Source organism: Arvicanthis niloticus, chromosome 5, assembly GCF_011762505.2.
Source record: "Arvicanthis niloticus isolate mArvNil1 chromosome 5, mArvNil1.pat.X, whole genome shotgun sequence".
In the NCBI taxonomy this organism is placed as follows: domain Eukaryota; kingdom Metazoa; phylum Chordata; class Mammalia; order Rodentia; family Muridae; genus Arvicanthis; species Arvicanthis niloticus.
The window spans coordinates 66001937-66020732 of NC_047662.1; the positions used below are offsets into that span (position 1 = coordinate 66001937).

The 18796-nt window shown below is 37.5% G+C and overlaps 1 protein-coding gene across 10 annotated transcripts in view; it reads right to left on the minus strand.

Moving 5' to 3' along the window:
- Ccdc171 (coiled-coil domain containing 171) overlaps window positions 1–18796 on the minus strand; it is a 310848-nt gene that overhangs the window by 56040 nt on the left and 236012 nt on the right. For all 10 annotated transcript variants that reach the window (XM_076934712.1, XM_076934713.1, XM_034504096.2 and 7 more), the window contains one exon: window positions 2441–2593. In XM_076934712.1, coding sequence (XP_076790827.1) covers window positions 2441–2593 — 153 coding nt within the window. The remainder of the gene's footprint in view (window positions 1–2440; window positions 2594–18796) is intronic.

The window sequence follows — 18796 nt, forward strand, 5'->3', positions numbered from 1 at the left end:
AAAGAAAGAAAGAAAGAAAGAAAGAAAGAAAGAAAGAAAGAAAGAAAGAAAGAAAGAAAGACAGACCTCAGAAAGAGCAGAGAGCTTGGGTTTTGGAACACATTGATGCCATCATAGAAAAGTACACACTCAAGCTACAGTGCAAAGCACAACAAAATGATGCTACTGAAGTGTGAGGCAATCAAACTGCTGTCTATCTAAATAAAGGTTATTAAACTAATAGCACACACACACACACACACACACACACACACATGTTCACACTTCTAGATTTCTTACTGTAAAGATAAGACCCTATGTACTAAAAACACTGCATTTTTTTAAAGCAACAAAAATGTGCTTTGTGGGGTATAATTTATATTATAATTTATAATTATGAATTGATGCTATAAAAACATGTTAATTTTTTGTAATGTATACTTAGTTGAATTCCTAACAGACATGCCCTCGTGCCTCATGCTCTTACCCACCAAACAGTACTGCCTCTCATCCACATCACTCGAAGTCTAAGGCTGGCTCTTCTCCTTCCCTCAAAGCTCTTAAGAAGTTCAATAGAAGACACAAATGCTCTGACAAACAAAAGCATCATGACGATGTATGACTGTTTTAGAAAGAGTGACCCTCGACAAACGAAACAAAGAAAAGAGTGCAGATACGTAAAAACACTGAACTGAACAGCCTTCTCCCAGGATGATGCACGACATCACCAGGAGGGGTCTTCACAGGGTACATGTTCCCTGCTTGGTAATCCGTGCCAGAGTAAACACATCTCACCTGTGAGGTGATAAGCAAAGTGTGTTCAGACCAGAGAGGTGGTACAGTTTGGGCATAATAGTAAGTATAATTTCATTTTTAAAAGTAGTTGGTAAAAAAAATAATAATAATTGGAGAAAATTTCTGTTTATCCAGTTTTGTCATTCTTAAAATACAAGGAAGTACTTTTATGTGACTATTAGTAACAAGCAATAAGGCTGGTACAATTCAACCCGGTGAACATAAACTAAACAGTATAATCATCACTAAAAAATGAGATCAGAGAGTAAACATGAAGAAAGGTGAATACATAAATTCAAATGTGTAATGTTCCCTCTTTGTTTTAATTTCTCTTAGTAGGGGTCAAAGTAGCATTAAGCTCTCATTTTTAAAAAGTACAATGTAGTCCTATAAAATTGAACTGACACCCTAGTTCCCAAGTAACTGACTTCTAATGTTCATTATGTAAATTCCGAATATTTGACTTCATAATATTAGGTATCAACCATGGCCAAACTGGTTTTGGCCAGGATGTTTTTGTAGCAGTGAAGAATACCCCAGAAGTGCTTGTATTTGTAGAGATTATCTGGGGTTCAACTGAGGGCAATAAACATGCAATAAAAATATACATAAAATACCTCTTGGGTCAATAGATGGCAGGAGCTATGACAAAAAATAGTAAACACGAAAGGTAGCCGATATTCACAGACAATATGGGGCAAAGAGAGGCAAAGAGGATTGGGACGTGGAGTCTACCAGGAGGGAGGGCTTTGCTTCCAAACACCACAGTCCCAAAGGCATCACTGAAATTCTAGCAGTGGAGCTGAAACTGGAAGAAAAAAACCCAACAACAACAGCAAAACCCAAACGCCAAATCTCACGCACCTAAGGTCAGTCGGGTTAAGCCCTGTTCTGCTAACCGGCATCATTTGAAATGGGTCCACAGCTGAATGTGGAAATGGTAGTTTTTACTTAGAAGTCATCCTGATGCATTACAAGCAAATCAAAAAAACACGTGCTCCAATCACTAGCAACCCTCGGAATGTTTGTGACATTCCGCTACATCACAAATACATTCATTTTATAAAACTCTATCCCAAATGCATATCCCAAATGCAGGATTTTTTTTTTCCAGTTTTAAATTAGCCCAAATTTCATCATGGCTAAAATTTTAAGACATAAAATGAGTACTGAAACAGAATTTTAATCATATAGATGAATCACAACATGCATCTTTAGCTAGGCATGTATTATGAATAAGTCTAGTTTTCTACAGAGAATAATCACATGTTCTAATTACCATTTTGGTTATACGCATAATTAATAATATTCTCTCTTAATGGGACACCGTGAATCTTCAGACAGTTATAAGCTTAACTATGCATACTGCCAAACCCAACTGTCAGCCGCACTGCCAAACAAAGGAATTCTGATGCAGTGTGAGCTTGATGACAATATGCATATCTTTGTGCATGATACAGTGGAAAAATTAATTGCTTTTTTCTCTCAAATGTTTCTCCATGCTAATTTTATGTTGATTGATGACTTCTACCTACACACACGTATACACACACACACACACACACACACACATAGATATAGCCAAATGATCTTATGAGCAACAAAAACACAAATATAAATGTTGCCCAAGAACCAAAAAGGAAAAGGCATTTTGGTCAGGACTTACCGACGGCAAACTTTCATTCTCTCTTAGACAAGCTGTGTGCAGCTCAGACTTGAGGGTCGCGATATGATTCCGGTGTGATGTCATTTCCTTCTCTAATGTAGAGATTCTAGCACTTGCAAGCTGGTAGACATCCATGAAACTTTTAATCATGGCCTTAAGAAATGAAAATAATGTCACATAAAATTCAAATAAAGTTGTCCCCAAAGCAGAATTTCTGTAATTTGAAGGCAAATTCATAAGAATTTAAAAATAAACAACTTTTGTTGTTTCTGGAAAATAGAGCTGAACTTCACATTTTATACTGCAAATAGTCACTGGGAAAGCTTTGGAATGGGATGCGGAGGGTTGCTCAGTGGGCAAAGTGCTTGCTGCACAAGCATAAGAAACATAGTTCAATCCCTAGCGCCCATGTAAAAAGTTGAACATGGTGGCACACATAACCCCTGTTTAGGGGACACAGAAAAACTCACAGGGCTGACTGGCTACCTAACTACCTAACCTACACTAATATTCTGTCTCAAAAAGTAGATAAATGGCCCTGAGGAACAAGATTGGTCACCACATGTACACATGCATATACACCCCCATATACGTAGACACACTTGCATACAGAAGTGCACACATGTGCATGTGTGTGGATACACCACACACACACACACACTCACACACACACACACAGGTGGAGTTGGAAAAATAATTGAGTCTGCATTCCAGAAGCTTTATTTAAATGAGATGTACTTTGATCTATTGTGCTTAAAATTTAGAACACAGGTTTTAAATACGGCACACTTATTTTCTGTACTAAAATTAAATTCAGGTTGTAATTTGACCTAAATTTCAATATTACAAGAGATAACACAGAGATTTATAAATAACATATTAATATTTCATAATGAGCTGAGTTAGTAAAACTTCCAATCTACCTAACAAATGTTTTAAAACAAAAGAACTCCGATAATCCTGTGAGAAACTACTGATTCCTATGCTGAGAGTATAATTATGTCCACCCTATAACATAGAGGTGTCCTCAGATACAACCTGAATAATAATAGCACAAGCAGGTGCTAGCTAACTTATCATCTTCTCTAAATAGAAATATTCAGGATTGCTGAGCTCTGTATCATGGCTGAACCATATTCCATGGACTTTTTTTCTTAAAAGAAATCTTCAGTGAGTTTTAAGCCCAGGGGATTCTATTATACCCTCTTCAACTAATCTTTCAAACTGCTTCAAGTGCATCAACATTAATTCAAACATTTCAAAGATGTGTCCATAAAAACAGTATCACAGTATTTATGAAGGAAATGTTCCTACTACAGACATAGCATGTAGTGAGATTGAGTCTAAGAATGTGCAAATTATACTCAGTCTGATGATCTGAACTGAGAGAGCCTTGAGAGACCAGGTATTTATTTTAGCAATTCTGAATGCATGTGAAAAACAATTTAGTGAACAAGTGAGAACCAGTGTTCAGTGTCTGAGAAGCAGAAGTGGGTGAGTTACTAGAAAATTCAGAGGTTTTACCTAATAAATTCCTATTGGCCCTCAAATATCCTTCTCAGACAGCATCCCTTTCAAGAACTGTCTACCAAGCCCAGAAAGGTCATTAGCTTCTGTCCCAGCTCCCTACAGACTGCTCACACCAGCTTTGATTGTTGCACTCACTGGAGACACTTATTACTTTACATGTTTTTCTTCTTTACCAGACAAGCAGTCCATGTGGCCAACCTCTGTCTACACATCTGTATTCCCAAGACAGCATTATTGGTGAGTATTTGTTTCAGTAAATGAGTGAGGGAACAACTTTTGAAGAATGTGTTCATTAAAAATTAGAAGAGATGAAAAGCTGCAATCTAGCTATTGGTATAAATTATCTCATAGAAAAGCATAAAGATACTTGGAAAGTATAATCTTAATGTTCAATGTAATGAATAAATTATTAATCACACTTTTTTTCAAGATGGAAAAAAAGCATAGCTTTAGGTATAAAAAAGAGTGCATAAGTGTAAGGTGAAATATAAATTCTCTACCCAAGAGTAAATCAGGATACAACCTAGTATATGAGAAGACATCCCACAACCTAGGCTACCCCACCTTAAGTTAAAGATAAGCTTATATCTCATGCTAACAAGGTATTTCCTGAGGTGCCAGAAGCATGTAACACAGAAATATAAATGAAGCTGTAAATGCAACTCAGTAAGAGAGTGCATGAGGTTTGCATTTATCCCCAAAGTGGCAAAAAAAAAATCCAATTACATGTTTCTTACTGTATCAAATCTTTCTTTGTTAATATGAGTTCATTTCTCTTCTCCAATGAGATAGTAAATTCATCCCATTCTTACTCGGTTTACACATTCAGCACTGTGTCCCCGGGAAAACCACACAGTCCCCAGGGCCTCCATCTCCTCCCTCACCACAAAAAAATAGGAAGAAAAGTTACTCTCTGTCTAATTCCAAAACTGTTGTGAAGCCCAGACATCTAAAATTCCTAATATTTATTACTTATTATAGTCAGAAGCTGTAGTGCAAGCTTTATTGTATTTTTTATAGTAATAATATAGGGCAGATACTGTCTTTAATCAAATTTTTCAGGATAAAGCATAAGGACACAACCAAGCTAGCAGTATAGTGGGATTCAAATCAAGGCATATTTAAAGCAAAGCTTTTCTCCTAATCCTTTAATTGTATTGTATCTCGCATAAGAACAGCTTCTAAAAGTGATAAACTCCCAATCCCACTATTGTTGGATTTTTTAACCTCTGCAGTGAAATCCTAAGGACATAAGCTGATAGGTGATTCACATACCTATGCACATACACATATAGACATGGTGCACATGAATATGTTCTTGCTATAGAAGGATCTGAAATGTGTAAGTGCCTGCAAGCATTCATAACTGCTTATTGAATGAGAATGGGAAATATTGAATGAGAATGAAAATTATTGAATGAGAAGGGAAATTATTGAATGAGAATGGGAATTATTCTTCAATCAGCAAAATCACCCTAGATTATCATTTCACTTCTATGTCACCAAAAAATCAGCTTTGATTATTTTGAGATGCAACAGTTCAACATTTTGAAAGTAATTCTGCATCCTGAATTTGTAGAAAGTATTTCCTGGATTCTCAGATGTAAAAGTAATACATAATATGAAATTCTTCAAAGCTCATTAAAAAATAAAAAAACATAAAGCATTTAAGGGCATAGGAAATAGCTCTCCCAGCTTGCATGAAGGCTGGGTTTGACCCAGTACCACAGTGATCCAAACCATGAAGTTCAGGACGCCAGTGATGTCAGTTCCTTATCAGGGAGAAAGGTGCCTATTGGTATAAAACATAAAAGTAGAGATCTGAATTCACGGATGGGGAAAATGGGGAACAAGCACCTCATGACCCCTGATCAACCCTCTGGAGCCAACCCTCTCAGGACACCCCCTGCTCCCACCACTGGTGGAGCACCAGTTAGGTCACCACTGTTCACAGAGAGAAGACACAGAGCAGCATGAGACTGTAGAGCATGCCCAGAATCTGAGTGCCGTGTGTTATCTTTCACCTTAGAGACTTTGAGAATAGCCTGCAATAAAATCTATACCTCAGGGGCTCACATAGTTATCTAAGAAACAGGGGGAAGGTTTCAGAACCAAAAAGATAAAAGTTGTTTTAGAGATAATATGTAGCAGTGTTACCATTGATATTAGCAAGGTGTGAGAAGCCAGACTTGTAAAATCCCCTCTGCCTCCATTATGTTTCTGCTGCTGTGGCAAAGCAACGTGGCTAGGAAAGGACTTTTTTTATTTCAGATTTCTCAGGTCATCATCTATAACTGGGGGATATCGGGGGCAGGAAAGGAAGGCAGGAACCCAGAACCAGGAAACTGAAGTAGAAACCACAGAAGAGTGCTCCTTACTAGTTTGCTTCTTATGGCTTGCTAAGCCTGCTTTCTTCCTTTATTTTTTAAATTAATTTATTTATTTACTTTACACCCTGATCACACTTTCCCCTCCCTCCTCTCCTCCCATTCCTTCCCCTTCACCTCACACTCCCTCTACTCCTCTTCCCTTTCTCTTCAGAAAAGGGCAGGCCTCCCACGGATATCAACCAACCTTGTCAGCCTGCTTTCTTATACCATCCTGGACCCAGAGGTGGTACCACAGCCAGTGGGCGGGGCCATTGCATATCAATCATTAATCAAGAAAATGTTCTAATTCGAATTTGTATCAATTTGACAAAGAACTAGCCAATGGAGCATCTATTCATTTTAAGGAAAGATGTGTATACTTTAGAATGCAAAATGTTCTAACATACAAAGAGGCAAATGTCATTTGAGGACAAAAAAAAATGTTTTTCTATATTATTTGCTGCCTTCAGATTGTGTAACAGTCAGACTTCAACACTGAACATCAGAGAAAATGCATCCACTAAAGCCCTGATGGTAAGAGAAGTTAGTGAGAAATACCTTAAAATTTAAACTCTAAAGTATTGCACCTTTTGTCCATACTGTTAAGTAACTGGGAAACAAAAACTTCTGACGTTTCATCTAAAATTATATTTTTTCATTTCTATGTTCTAAAAGATATTGGGTAAACCAAATATGCTGAAAACACTAAATATATAAAATATAATTAATTTCTACAAAAATAATTCCTATGCTATAAAGAATTTATGTAAATTAAATGAGTATTCTCAAGTAAATGTTATCTATGATGATAACTACATCAAATTAGGAAAATTAGTCCATTAACTCATCAAAGATTAAATATTTCTGAGGAGTATCAGTATGAGACATATGGTAAAATATTTTAAATATACTTATATACAGAGTAAAATGGGTCCTTCCTACAGAGCTATCTAAGGTCTAATCAACAGTTATTTGATTATTATTATTTATTATTATTATTATTATTGCAACAAAATATCTCAATCTCACATAATAACATGCTTATGCCTTTATATCAAATTTGCTGACACATGAATCAAAAAATAGAAATACAAATGAAAGCAGCAATTCAAAGAATCAGTGAAATGAGGAGGTGATCTGTTGGAAAGACTGATAAAGTTGACAAACCTCTCTAGCCAAACTAACCACAAGAAAAAGGAGGAGACCCAGATTAATAGAATCAGGACTAGGAAGGGGAAAATTACAACTGGTACTAAAGAAACTCAGAGAAACATTAAGAATATACTTTAGAACTATTAACTAATCATTAAACTGCAAAGTCTAAAAGAAATGGATGGACTTCAAAATACATATGGCTGCCCTATGCTCCCTTCTGCTGTCAAAACACCATGACCAATCCAACTAGGGGAGGGGACAGTTTATTTGGCTTACACTTCCACATCACTTTCATCATGAAAGGATGTCAGGATAGTAATTCAAACAGGGCAAGGACCTGGAAGCAGGAGTTGACACAGAAACCATGAAGGAGTGCTGCTTACTGGCTTGTATATATTGGCTTGCTCTGCTTGTTTTTCTATAGAACCCAGGACTATTGTGCATTGTAAAACCATGCCAGGAAGCTTGGTGGGTAGAGTGGGTAGAGTAGGTACACACCCAGGAGACTCAGTGGGTACACACCTGAGACTTAAGTGACTCCCTGCTCCCTGCCAGACTCCTGGCCTGGAACACATGGCCTGCTCCTCACATAAAAGAAACATGTCCTATGGTCAGGTAGGCCCAAAATAGAGTTCTCCATGCTAATGATGTACCTAGAGGTCAGAGGTCTTAGCCAATAAGCTTCCTTTCCCAGACATTCTTCTCTGAAAAAAAAAAAAGTATTTAATCTCAGGTCAGACCCTGAGAAAGGGGTTATGCATCCATTTTCTGCCATGAACAGATAATAAACGATATAGTTAAACATGGACTGTCACTTTCATCAAGACCCTCCATGAGGAACCTGAGAAAGGCTTTTATCTACAGACTCATAGCTCAACTCCTTTATAGGTGCTTCCAGCCAGCCTCCGCCAAGGACAATCACCTCTGGGACAAGCCAAAGCTCTCCTCCCTGGGCTAGACACTGTTCCCAGACTACCCCCTCCCCTGACTCAGCTCTTCTGTGACTCCCAGTGGTGCCTGGATGTCCAAGGGTCAGAGAATTCCACAGCCCTGGCCCCCAGTTGTAGGCCTAGAGACCTCTGAACCAGGCCTGGCATTCCCACATCTCAGTAGTGCTGTGGGATAAGCACAGTCAAACTCCCCAGTGTTCAGCCTCCCCAAGAGGCTAGGCCCAGTGGTGGGGCAGATATGGACCCACAGACCATTACCCTAGAGCTGGTCCCATCCACAATGGGCCCCCCACCATCAACTGTGAGTTTAAAAAGAGGCCCTACAAGCCTGATTATAACTGGATCTTATAGAGACATTTTCTCTGTTGAGGCTCCCTTTTCTCTGATGACTCTAGCATGTGTCAAGTAGACATACAACTAACCAGAACAATGGCCTACCAAACTTAAATCAAAATAAAGAAATTAATTTAAGTAGAGCATAACCAGTTAGATACAGGCAGTAATTTAAAATCATCTAGCTTAAATACAAATGGAACTGACATAGTGCATAATTCTACAAGACCTTCAAAGAACTAACGCCAATACTCCTCAAATTAATCTGTAAAGTAGGGAAGTAATACTTCTAAAGTCTTCTGGGAAGCAAGAAAAACATCCAACAAAAGGAGACAATTATAGGCTAATCTCTCTGATAAACATAAATGTAAAAACTTTTCAAAAGCATATTTGCAATCTGGGATTAAGAAACATCAAAAAATTACCCACCATGATAAGGTTAGCTTTATTCCAAAGATGCATGAATAGTTCCACACATGTAAGTAAATAAATATGAAAAATATAATCTACCACATAAATAGACTTTAGGATAAAAGGCAAAAGATTATCTCATTAGATGCAGAAAGGCCTTTGACAAAATTCAACATTCTTTTATGATAAACACCTTGGTGTATCCAGGGATATGGAACACATAACATAATAAAAGCATATACAATAATCTCACAAGCCAATATCATGATAACTAGAAAAAAAATCTCCAAGCATTTCCACTAAAAAGAGGAACAAGACATGGATTTCCACTCTTTCCATTCCTGTTCAATAAAGTACTTGAAGATTTAACTACAGCAATATGACAAAGTGAAAGGGATAAAATAAGTAAAAATAGGAAAGAAAGAAGTCAATGCATCCTTATTTGCAGATAAGATTACATATCTAAAGGGTTATAAAGAGTCAACCAGAAACCCCCTACCCTGATAAACACAGTCAGCAAATAGCAGTTTACAAAATTAACATACACAAAATTCATAGCTTTCCTATATACAAATAACAAACATACTGAGAAAGAAATCATGGAAACAATCTGATTACAGTAGCCTCAAAAAAATAAAATATATTGGAACAAATCTAAGAAAATGAAAGACTTGTATAATAAAAACCTTAAGGTACTGAAAAAAAAATTAAGGATGATTCCAGAAGATGAGAATTCTTCCCATGCTTGTGATTGGTATGATTAATATTGTGAAAATGGCCATCCTACAAAAAGGCAATGCAATACCTATAAAAATTCCAGTGAAATTTTTTACAGAACTTGAAAACATACTTTGTAAGTAAACATACACATACACACACACACACACACACACACACACAAACAGGATTTCCAAAACAATCCTGAAAAATCAAAGAATTGCTGGAGTTACCACCATCTCTGACTGTAAGTTATCCAACAAAGCTACGTAATAAAAATTCCATGGTACTAGCATTGAAACAGAGACACTGATCAATGGAGTGTAAATGAGGACCTGGGTATAAATAAGATCACATACTGATCACATCACTAGCTATTAGAGACATACTAAACAGACTCACAATAAGGTGTATGCATATCTACTGTATTTAGAAGCTGACATCTAGGAGTACAGTTAGCAGGAGATATGGCTATGAACTCAAATGCAGATGGGAAAACAGCAACAGTACTCACACACTGCTGGAGAAAGCAGCCAGTCATTCTGGAAAATATTCATTCACCTACATATGGCCCAGCAACCATACTCCTGAGCATTTACCACAGAGAACACCTAGGACCATACAATCTGGATACAAATGTTCATAGCAGCAGGTTTCTATGTGGTGATCAGAACCTGGAGACAACAAAATACCCTTTAATGGAGGAATGATGAAGAAGATGGTCTGCTGATAGATGTAAATTTTTGGATGGATTTTTTTTTTTTTCCCATTAAACTCGGGCAGAGTCACACGGGGAAAGCGGGATTTGAACCGGGAGAGAGAGAGAGCAGAGGGCATGGGCTCGCCCTCTGCAGGCGGCTACCTTAGCCGCTGCGCCACCGCTGGCTTTTTGGATGGGTTTTTAAGAGCATTAAACTGATTGAAAACAAGACAATATCAAAAGGTCATATCCCTAGCACACACATGATCATCTGATAATATGGTTGAGAAATATACATATAAACTATACCATATATATGTGTGTACACACACACACACACACACACATATATATATGTCAATTTTCTCAATTTGAAGGTTGTCCTAAAGTCTCATGAAATACAGCACTGAGGAAATGAATCGAGGGGACACAGGAACTTCTATTACTACCTTGGCAATTTCCCATGAATCCATAATTATTTCAAGACTAAAAAGCAATCTGCAATAGTCTGATGTTTATAATGATAATTGGTCTTCTGGGTTTAACTCTGTCATGGGCCTTTCTGGCTTGGGTAGTAGACTAAATGCAGAAAAAGTGTATACACAGTGTGAAACTTCATGGCTTCAGAGTGACTATTCTACCATATAAATGTTTACTGAGGTATACAGACTTTTGGTCTGGTTAATTTCACTTTGTGGTATTTGTTTGTAAGTCCTTTATAATAAAATTTTCACTTAAAAAATAACTTAAGATGGTATTATCCCGGTAATGCCATTTTTTTTTTCTGTGAAAAGCATTCAATAAACATTTGTAACAATTAATGAATCACTTCTCCAGGCAAACATGTCACGTAACTTCTACCATTTTGGATATGGTTTATACATACATTCGTGTGTGTGTGTGTGTATGTGTATGTATGTATGTGTATGTATGTATTTTATAGATACCTAAACTATTTTTATGTATATACATTATATGGTGTGTGTGTGTGTGTGTGTGTGTGTGTGTGTGTGTTCATTTTTCTCTTTTGGCATTTGAAATGGCCCCAAACTTGACTTATCTCATCACTCAAGATTTTTCCGGCCCCCTCTTTGAAGGATGTAATGTAGCAGCTCTTCAGGTATGGGAAGGGCCTCCTGGGAAACCATGTTCAGCAGAGTTGCAGAATACTTTTGCAGGAGACTTTTTTAGAATGATGTTTTCTTTTTATCTTGTTTAGACTCTAAACTTTTTTCTGGCTTCCACTCAGCTGTGGCATATACAACTTAAATGTGCCAAAAATAAAACCAACTCTCTTTCAAATATGTTATTTTTGATCAGAATTGAATCAAAGCCCATTTTTAATGCTAAATGCAGATGCTAGATTGATGGTGATTACTGAGTTTATGATGTTGGAGGTTAACATAATGGAGTACTAAAGGGATCGTGGCACACAGAGAAGACATCCCATGTTGGCTTCCTACATGAGTACAGAAGAGGGACCAAAGAATAACGGAGACTTGGAAAAAGTGTTCCTGCTAGAAACCATTGCATATAGACACAAAGCCATGAAAGCCATCAATAGTCTTAGAAAAATTCAGAGTAGTGTGTTTCTTGGAGAATACTGCCAGGTCAATCGCAGCCACAGCACAATAGTAATAATAAGTTACCTTGCTTTGAGAACTTAAAACTCTAGGTCTCTACAAAATGCTTATGATATAATAAATATATCTTGCCTGGGCTCATTAATGGGTTGCAAAACAGAACGTGATAAGCTGAGGATGGTGCAGCCAGCACATGACACGGAATTGTGTCGTGTAATGAAGAGGCCTGACTTCATTCCTTTAGCTCTCAACACTGCCACAGTCACCATTTTTAAGCACCTGCTATACTCTGACAGCATTAGGCATTTTACAACAAAGAAGACGGAGGTTGTTTGGGATTCCATTGACATGGAGATAAGAAACACAAGAAACACTGTGTAAAAGTATATGTGGCGTTTTTATTCCATTGCGATGGTGTGATCTGGAATTCAGGTAGTTAAACCACTTTCAAACGTCAAAATCATAACACAGCATGGTAATATAGAAGAACACCACACAAACTTACGACAAATGAAAGTCTGTTCCTTGGAGATCATATACTTTGTTCTCCAATTCCTACTAGTAACATAGACCTGTGTGGGATGATTTTCACTACTCACTCACAGAGACACTCCTGAACCCAGCTCTCTTTCTGTGAAAGCATGTACCGTCTCTATCTGTACATCCTCTTTGAGTACCTTATGTTCTAGGTGGTAAAGATGAGGGGCTTTCAGCCAGCCAAGGCCCCACTAACCTGGGCATCCTGGGGAGACATGGGATAAGCAAATAGATTATTGCTCAGTAGAAAAGTCAGTCCAGGTGAGGGCAACGCATTGTGAAAGGAGAAGAAAGGCTGCTTAGCTCAGTGATGAGAGAAGGCTTCCTGAGTTAATCGTGAAGCAGGACATTAATGGAAGAATGGAGGCTCATGAAGCTTTGGGGTGAAGGCGTACATATAAAGTAAAGGGGCAGCCAGCGCTGGCCTGTGGTACTGGACCCATCACCACGTTCAAGTCGGAGCCCAAAAGTCAGTGTTGCCCTACATCAGTGAATGACACAGGAACCCAGTGGCCTGAGTCACAAGGAGCCCAAGACCAACAGGACAAGTGTGGGCTGTAAAGGCAGCAAAGAGACATTCAGCTGTATGCAGACACAAACAGCAAGTTTAGACTTGCTCACAAGCGGGAGAAAGAGGCACATTTTATAATCTTATATGAAATTAAACAGATAAAACACTATAGAGTATATTATGTCCAAAAAAAAAAAAAAAAAAAAAAAAACCAAACATCTACTTTAAAAGAAAATCCGCTTTGATGGGAGATTCAAAGCAAGGTCTGTGACACATCTAGGCCCTTTCCGTATCCTTTTTGCTTCCCAGATACTCCCAGCATACATGTTGGAGATTGATGTTTCCCGGGGTGGTACCCATTTGTTCCTCATAGAAGACTCTGGGGTTTCTTTTATTTTATCCTCACAATATGCTCACTCAACCGAACTCATTGCAGCCAGTGATCCATTACCACGGGGCTAGAGAGAAAGTTCCCTACAAATTTGTTCAGTCTAGAATATTATATGGCTCATCATTATAGAGTTAATGGATCTGAGTTTCATAGTAATGCAAACTATTTTCAAAGTGCCAACTTGTCACTTTTAATAAATATCTGAGCCTTAATAAAGAATATTGGATTTTCAAGAAATCTCTGATTGTACCTTCGGTAAACTCAACAATGTGATACCCAGAACTTTTATGTGCCTGTTTGATAATTCTTGCATAGCTATTTCTTCTGAATTGAAACACTGCTCTGGTAAAGGGGAGAATGAGAAGAGTCAAGAAGCAAATGAAATTTACAACACAAAGTTTCTGAAACTTGCAAGGTTTGCAAGGACCCTCCCTCAAATTCATTTAAGCAGTGGAAGTTGCTGGGAGTAGAGGAAATAAAGTTGACTTCAAGGATGCAATTTTTGTGATTTGCCATTCATGCTGAGGTGGGCTTTTCACTGATACAGCTACCTTTGAGTCATCCATGATCTGAAAGTAACCCCTTACCAAAGACTTCCATAAAAATCAAAATGCTTTCTTCTAGCTATTTAGAAATAAATTTTACACATTACTATTTTGGTATATGGACCTATTGGTTCTAAGAAATTTTTTATTTATTTTTTATTGGATATTTTCTTGATTTACATTTCAAATTTTATTCTCTTTCCCGGTCCCCCCCCCCCCAGACCTCCTACATCTCCCCTCCCCCTGCTTCTATGAGGGTGTTTACCCACCCCCACTTCCACCTCCCAGCCCTCGAATTCCCCTACACTGGGGCATCGAGCCTTCACACAACCAAGGTATTTTGATCTCCAACTAAAGCGACAAATTTACATTCCATACACTATGAAAGTAAAAGCAAAATAAGATTGTTATGAAATCCCACTAAGTTCCCGATGTACAGGATGGCAGAGTTTAATTAACCAACAGGAACACAAGAGTTCAGTGGAGGCTGAAACAGTAATGTGTGTCACCATGTGGAGTCTGTTCTACAGTCTGAGTTCTGATCCTATAATGACTCACTCAGTATCCTTACAGCCAGTATACTCCATAGTTCAGGAGTTCTCAGAGTCTGGGAATATGAGAATACACCACATAGTAAATGATACATGTCAGGAAATCGGGCAGCGTTCTCAATTAAAAACTCTGAAACCTGGCCAGCATTAGTTTTGGAGTAAAATCTGAAAAGGGATAGTCTAAGACTCTTTATTATCATATTTTATCTAGTGTAATTACTCAGATATTTTGCCCATATAGTTTTGAGAGTATCTGACACTTAGAATTTTTCATGTAAGGGTGTAGGGCTTGAGTGATGAAAATAACTCTTGTCTTTAAATATATATATATATATATATATATATATATATATATATATATACACACACATGGACTTGATATATATAATCATTTTTCTAGGAGTGTGTTTCAATGGAGTATATGCAAATTCACATATAAAGCAAAAGGATTGTACTAAATCACTTAATAATTCATGATTAAATAGTTAAATGATATTTACCTAGTTTTAAATGTTTAAAGACAAATAAGGTCTTACCATCAACTTCTGGACAGTAACCAATAATATTTTTGATAGCTTATAACTTTTGAGAGGTTTATGGGGTCCCATTGGCCAAAAACTCAAACCAAGGTGACCCATTCCTGTTACTGACAGAATTTTTTGATAGCATATGACATCTAATTGTGGTATTGCCCCACTCACCTTTAAAAGGTAAGTTCATTTAAACTACACACACATACATACTCACACACACGTTTTCATAGGACTTTTTCAAAAGGCCTTTAGTGTTATTTATCCCTCCACATATACTCTCCTCTAGTTACATGTGAATCACAAGACTTAGATAAATCTACTTGTACTAGATTGGAAGTTTCATTCCTATTGACTAGATTTATTGTCCTGGCAGGTGCTATGAATACTACCAGAGGAGAAAAAGCAGTCTCACCCAGCTATGAATCCTGCCTGACAAGACAGAGCTACTAGTGCAAAAGTGGCATGAATGTTACAGGAGTGACCAATCGCTTTTTAAAATCGGATTTAAGGCAGGCCACGTGAGGTGGAACCTAGCACTGTCAATACAGCCAAGAGCCTGTTAGCTAGATAAGTCAAAGGCCCTAGGAGGGAAATGTACTGCTACTACTCTGCTAAATGGACACAATAATAACTCCTAATTTCTTACTGCTACCGTCACAGATCAGTGAATCATGCAACCTTCATCACACCTCTTTTTGCAGTAGATAGTAATAAACATAGAACCCTACACTGGCCAACAGGCAAAGAATAAGAAACATCAGAATCCTCAGTCCTAAATAGACATCCCTCCCCTCAAAATTTGGGGATCAAAGTGGAAAGGGGGCAGAAAGATTATTATGAGTCAGGGGTAATAGATCACACACACACACACACACACATATACATATACATATACATATAAATCTACACAAATGTTGATGTGGGTGTTGGTGTTATTTTTGAAGAAATTTAAGAAATCAATTTATTAAAAATATTTTTTACTTTTACCTTTAAAATAAATGGATTATATGTGGAAACATGTGTGTATGTACCTGTGTGTGCATACTTTCACAGTTCACCTCCTTTTCCTGTTCCATTTTCCTGATGACTGCAATTCTGATCCTTGCTATAGTAAGGTGAAATCTCAACTTACTTTATTTCGCATTTCTCTGGTTGCAATATTTTATGCAAGAAGTTGAACAAATATTTGTTGGCCATTTGTATTTTTTCTTTTGAGTGCTGTCTACTAGATTGGTCAATTTAATGAACTGTTTTGGTTTTTGTTTACCTTTTTATTTCTCTGTATATTCTAGATATTAATCTTCCAATGTGTATATAACTAGAAAATATTTTCTTCCATTAAGCAAAATGTCTCTTCATTCAATTAACTCTTTACTTTGCTACGTAGGAGCCTTTTAATTTCATGAGGTCCCATTTATCAGTTGTGGCCTATATTTCCTGAGAAAACATAGTACCATGCATAATGTCCTAATCAAGGACTTTCCCTAAAAATTCCAGCTCTCACTCTGAGATTATGGATCCATTTGGAGATGGGTTTTTTTTTGTACAGAGAAATGGATAAAATACACTGTCATAATTACTGTCCAGAAAAGGACACACTTGCGGAATAGTCTACTGATTATATCTGCCAAGACAGAGTAATCAGCCCTTAATAATTCTGCATCACTAGGTCTGTCAGATGATCCTGGGCCAGAAGGCTGAAGATCTGATGTCCCAACGTTGTGTAGTATAGGGAATGTCCAGGTATTCAGAGGTCTCTATAAATTGGCTAAGTTTTAGAAGCTATGCTTTGTGCTTCCCATAATTTCAGTTAACTCAGTCATTCTGGATTTCTGACAGGGTTGAAAACTTATAGTCTCATAGCCAACCCTGGCTATTTACTTTGAGAGAAAAGATTTGAGAGGATGGTTTTCAGCTGACATTCACTCTAAAGCCAAGAAAAAAGCCAGGTTCAGAACTAAGTCTCTTAGTTAGAAGAGATGACAGAGGTTCTGGTTAGTCAACAAAATGACAGACTGGGTATTAGGTCTGTCTTGTACCTTACTGACACAAATTGGTATAGTTATGCTCTAATTGTATTTTGAGAGAAAAGTTTTATTTTAACAGGAAGGGTGATATGTAGGAGGAGCTAAGGTGGGAGGAGTACAGAGAGGAAGAGGAGGAGTAAGGAGAGGAGGAGGAGAAGGAGAGGAGGAGGTAGGTGACGAGAGAGAGAAAGAGGGGGTGGATCATGGAGGCGGATGTTCACGTGTCTCCGCCAGTCAAAGATAGTTGGTATATCTAGGTTGGGTATTGGGTTTCACTTCTGATTGATATTGAGCATTACCAAACTTATAAAGCCTTTTATTAACATTTTTAAAAATGTATAAAAGCAAAAAGGAGAAGGGGGCATGTGATAGGGGTTTTCTAGGGAGGGGAAATAGGGAAAGGGGATGACATCTGAAATGTAAATAAAATATCCAATAAAAAATAAATTTAAAAAGGATAAAAAGATACACTCTCATTCATTTGCACAAACATATCTAGTTTTCCCAGAACTATTTACTGAAGAGGCTGTCTTATCTCCAGTGTGTGGGTTGGGCACCTTTGTTAAAAATCAAGTAGCTATAGTTGGATGGGCTTTTCCTTTCCTAAATCTGATGATCTACATGACTATTTTTGTACTATTACCATGCTGATTTTGTTATTATGTCTTGTTCTTTAGTATAATTTGAAGTCAGATATGGTCATATATCCATCATGAATTTTCCCCCCTTAGGAGTGCTTTGTCTATCCAGGGTCTTTTGTGCTTCCATGTGAGTTTTTCTATTTCTATAAAGAAATAGCATTGGCATTTTAAAGACTAACTTTGATCATTTTTAACTAGGTGTAGGTGGTGTGTGTGTGTGTGTGTGTGTGTGTGTGTGTGTGTGTGTGTGAAGCCAGAGGTCTCATATCCCATAAACTTGGAACTACAGGTGCTGGCAACTGAACTCAGGGGCTTTTAACCACTGATCATCTCTCTAGCCTTTTTTAAGAAAACTTTTTTTGAGACATAGACTCTCTATGTAGCCCCTTGCTGGCCTGGTACTCACTATGTAAACCAGGCCACCCTTGAAATCACAGGGATCTACCTAGATCTGCTCCCAAATGCTGGGGTTAGAGGAGTGCCACCACACCCAGCAATAACACTGGGGTTTTGATAGAAATTAAGATTGTAGAGCACACATTTGGACAATGCTTTTAGTCCACAAACATGGGAGCCTTTCCATCTTCTAGTGTCTTCAATTTCTTCATTTGAAACCTTTTATTTTGAGGTCTTTCTACTGCCTTGGTTAAGTTTATTCCATAGAATTTTTTAGGCAGTTTTAAACAAGATTCTTTTCCTAATTCCTTCCTCAGCATACATCCTAATGGTATTCAGGAAGGCTACTTGATTTTTGTATGTTAATGTCCTAGTGTGTCACTTTGATGAAGTTGTTGTTCAGTTACAAATGTTTCTGGTGAAGCCTTTAGAGTCTCGTGTGACACAGTATCATATCATCTACAATGTAAATATAC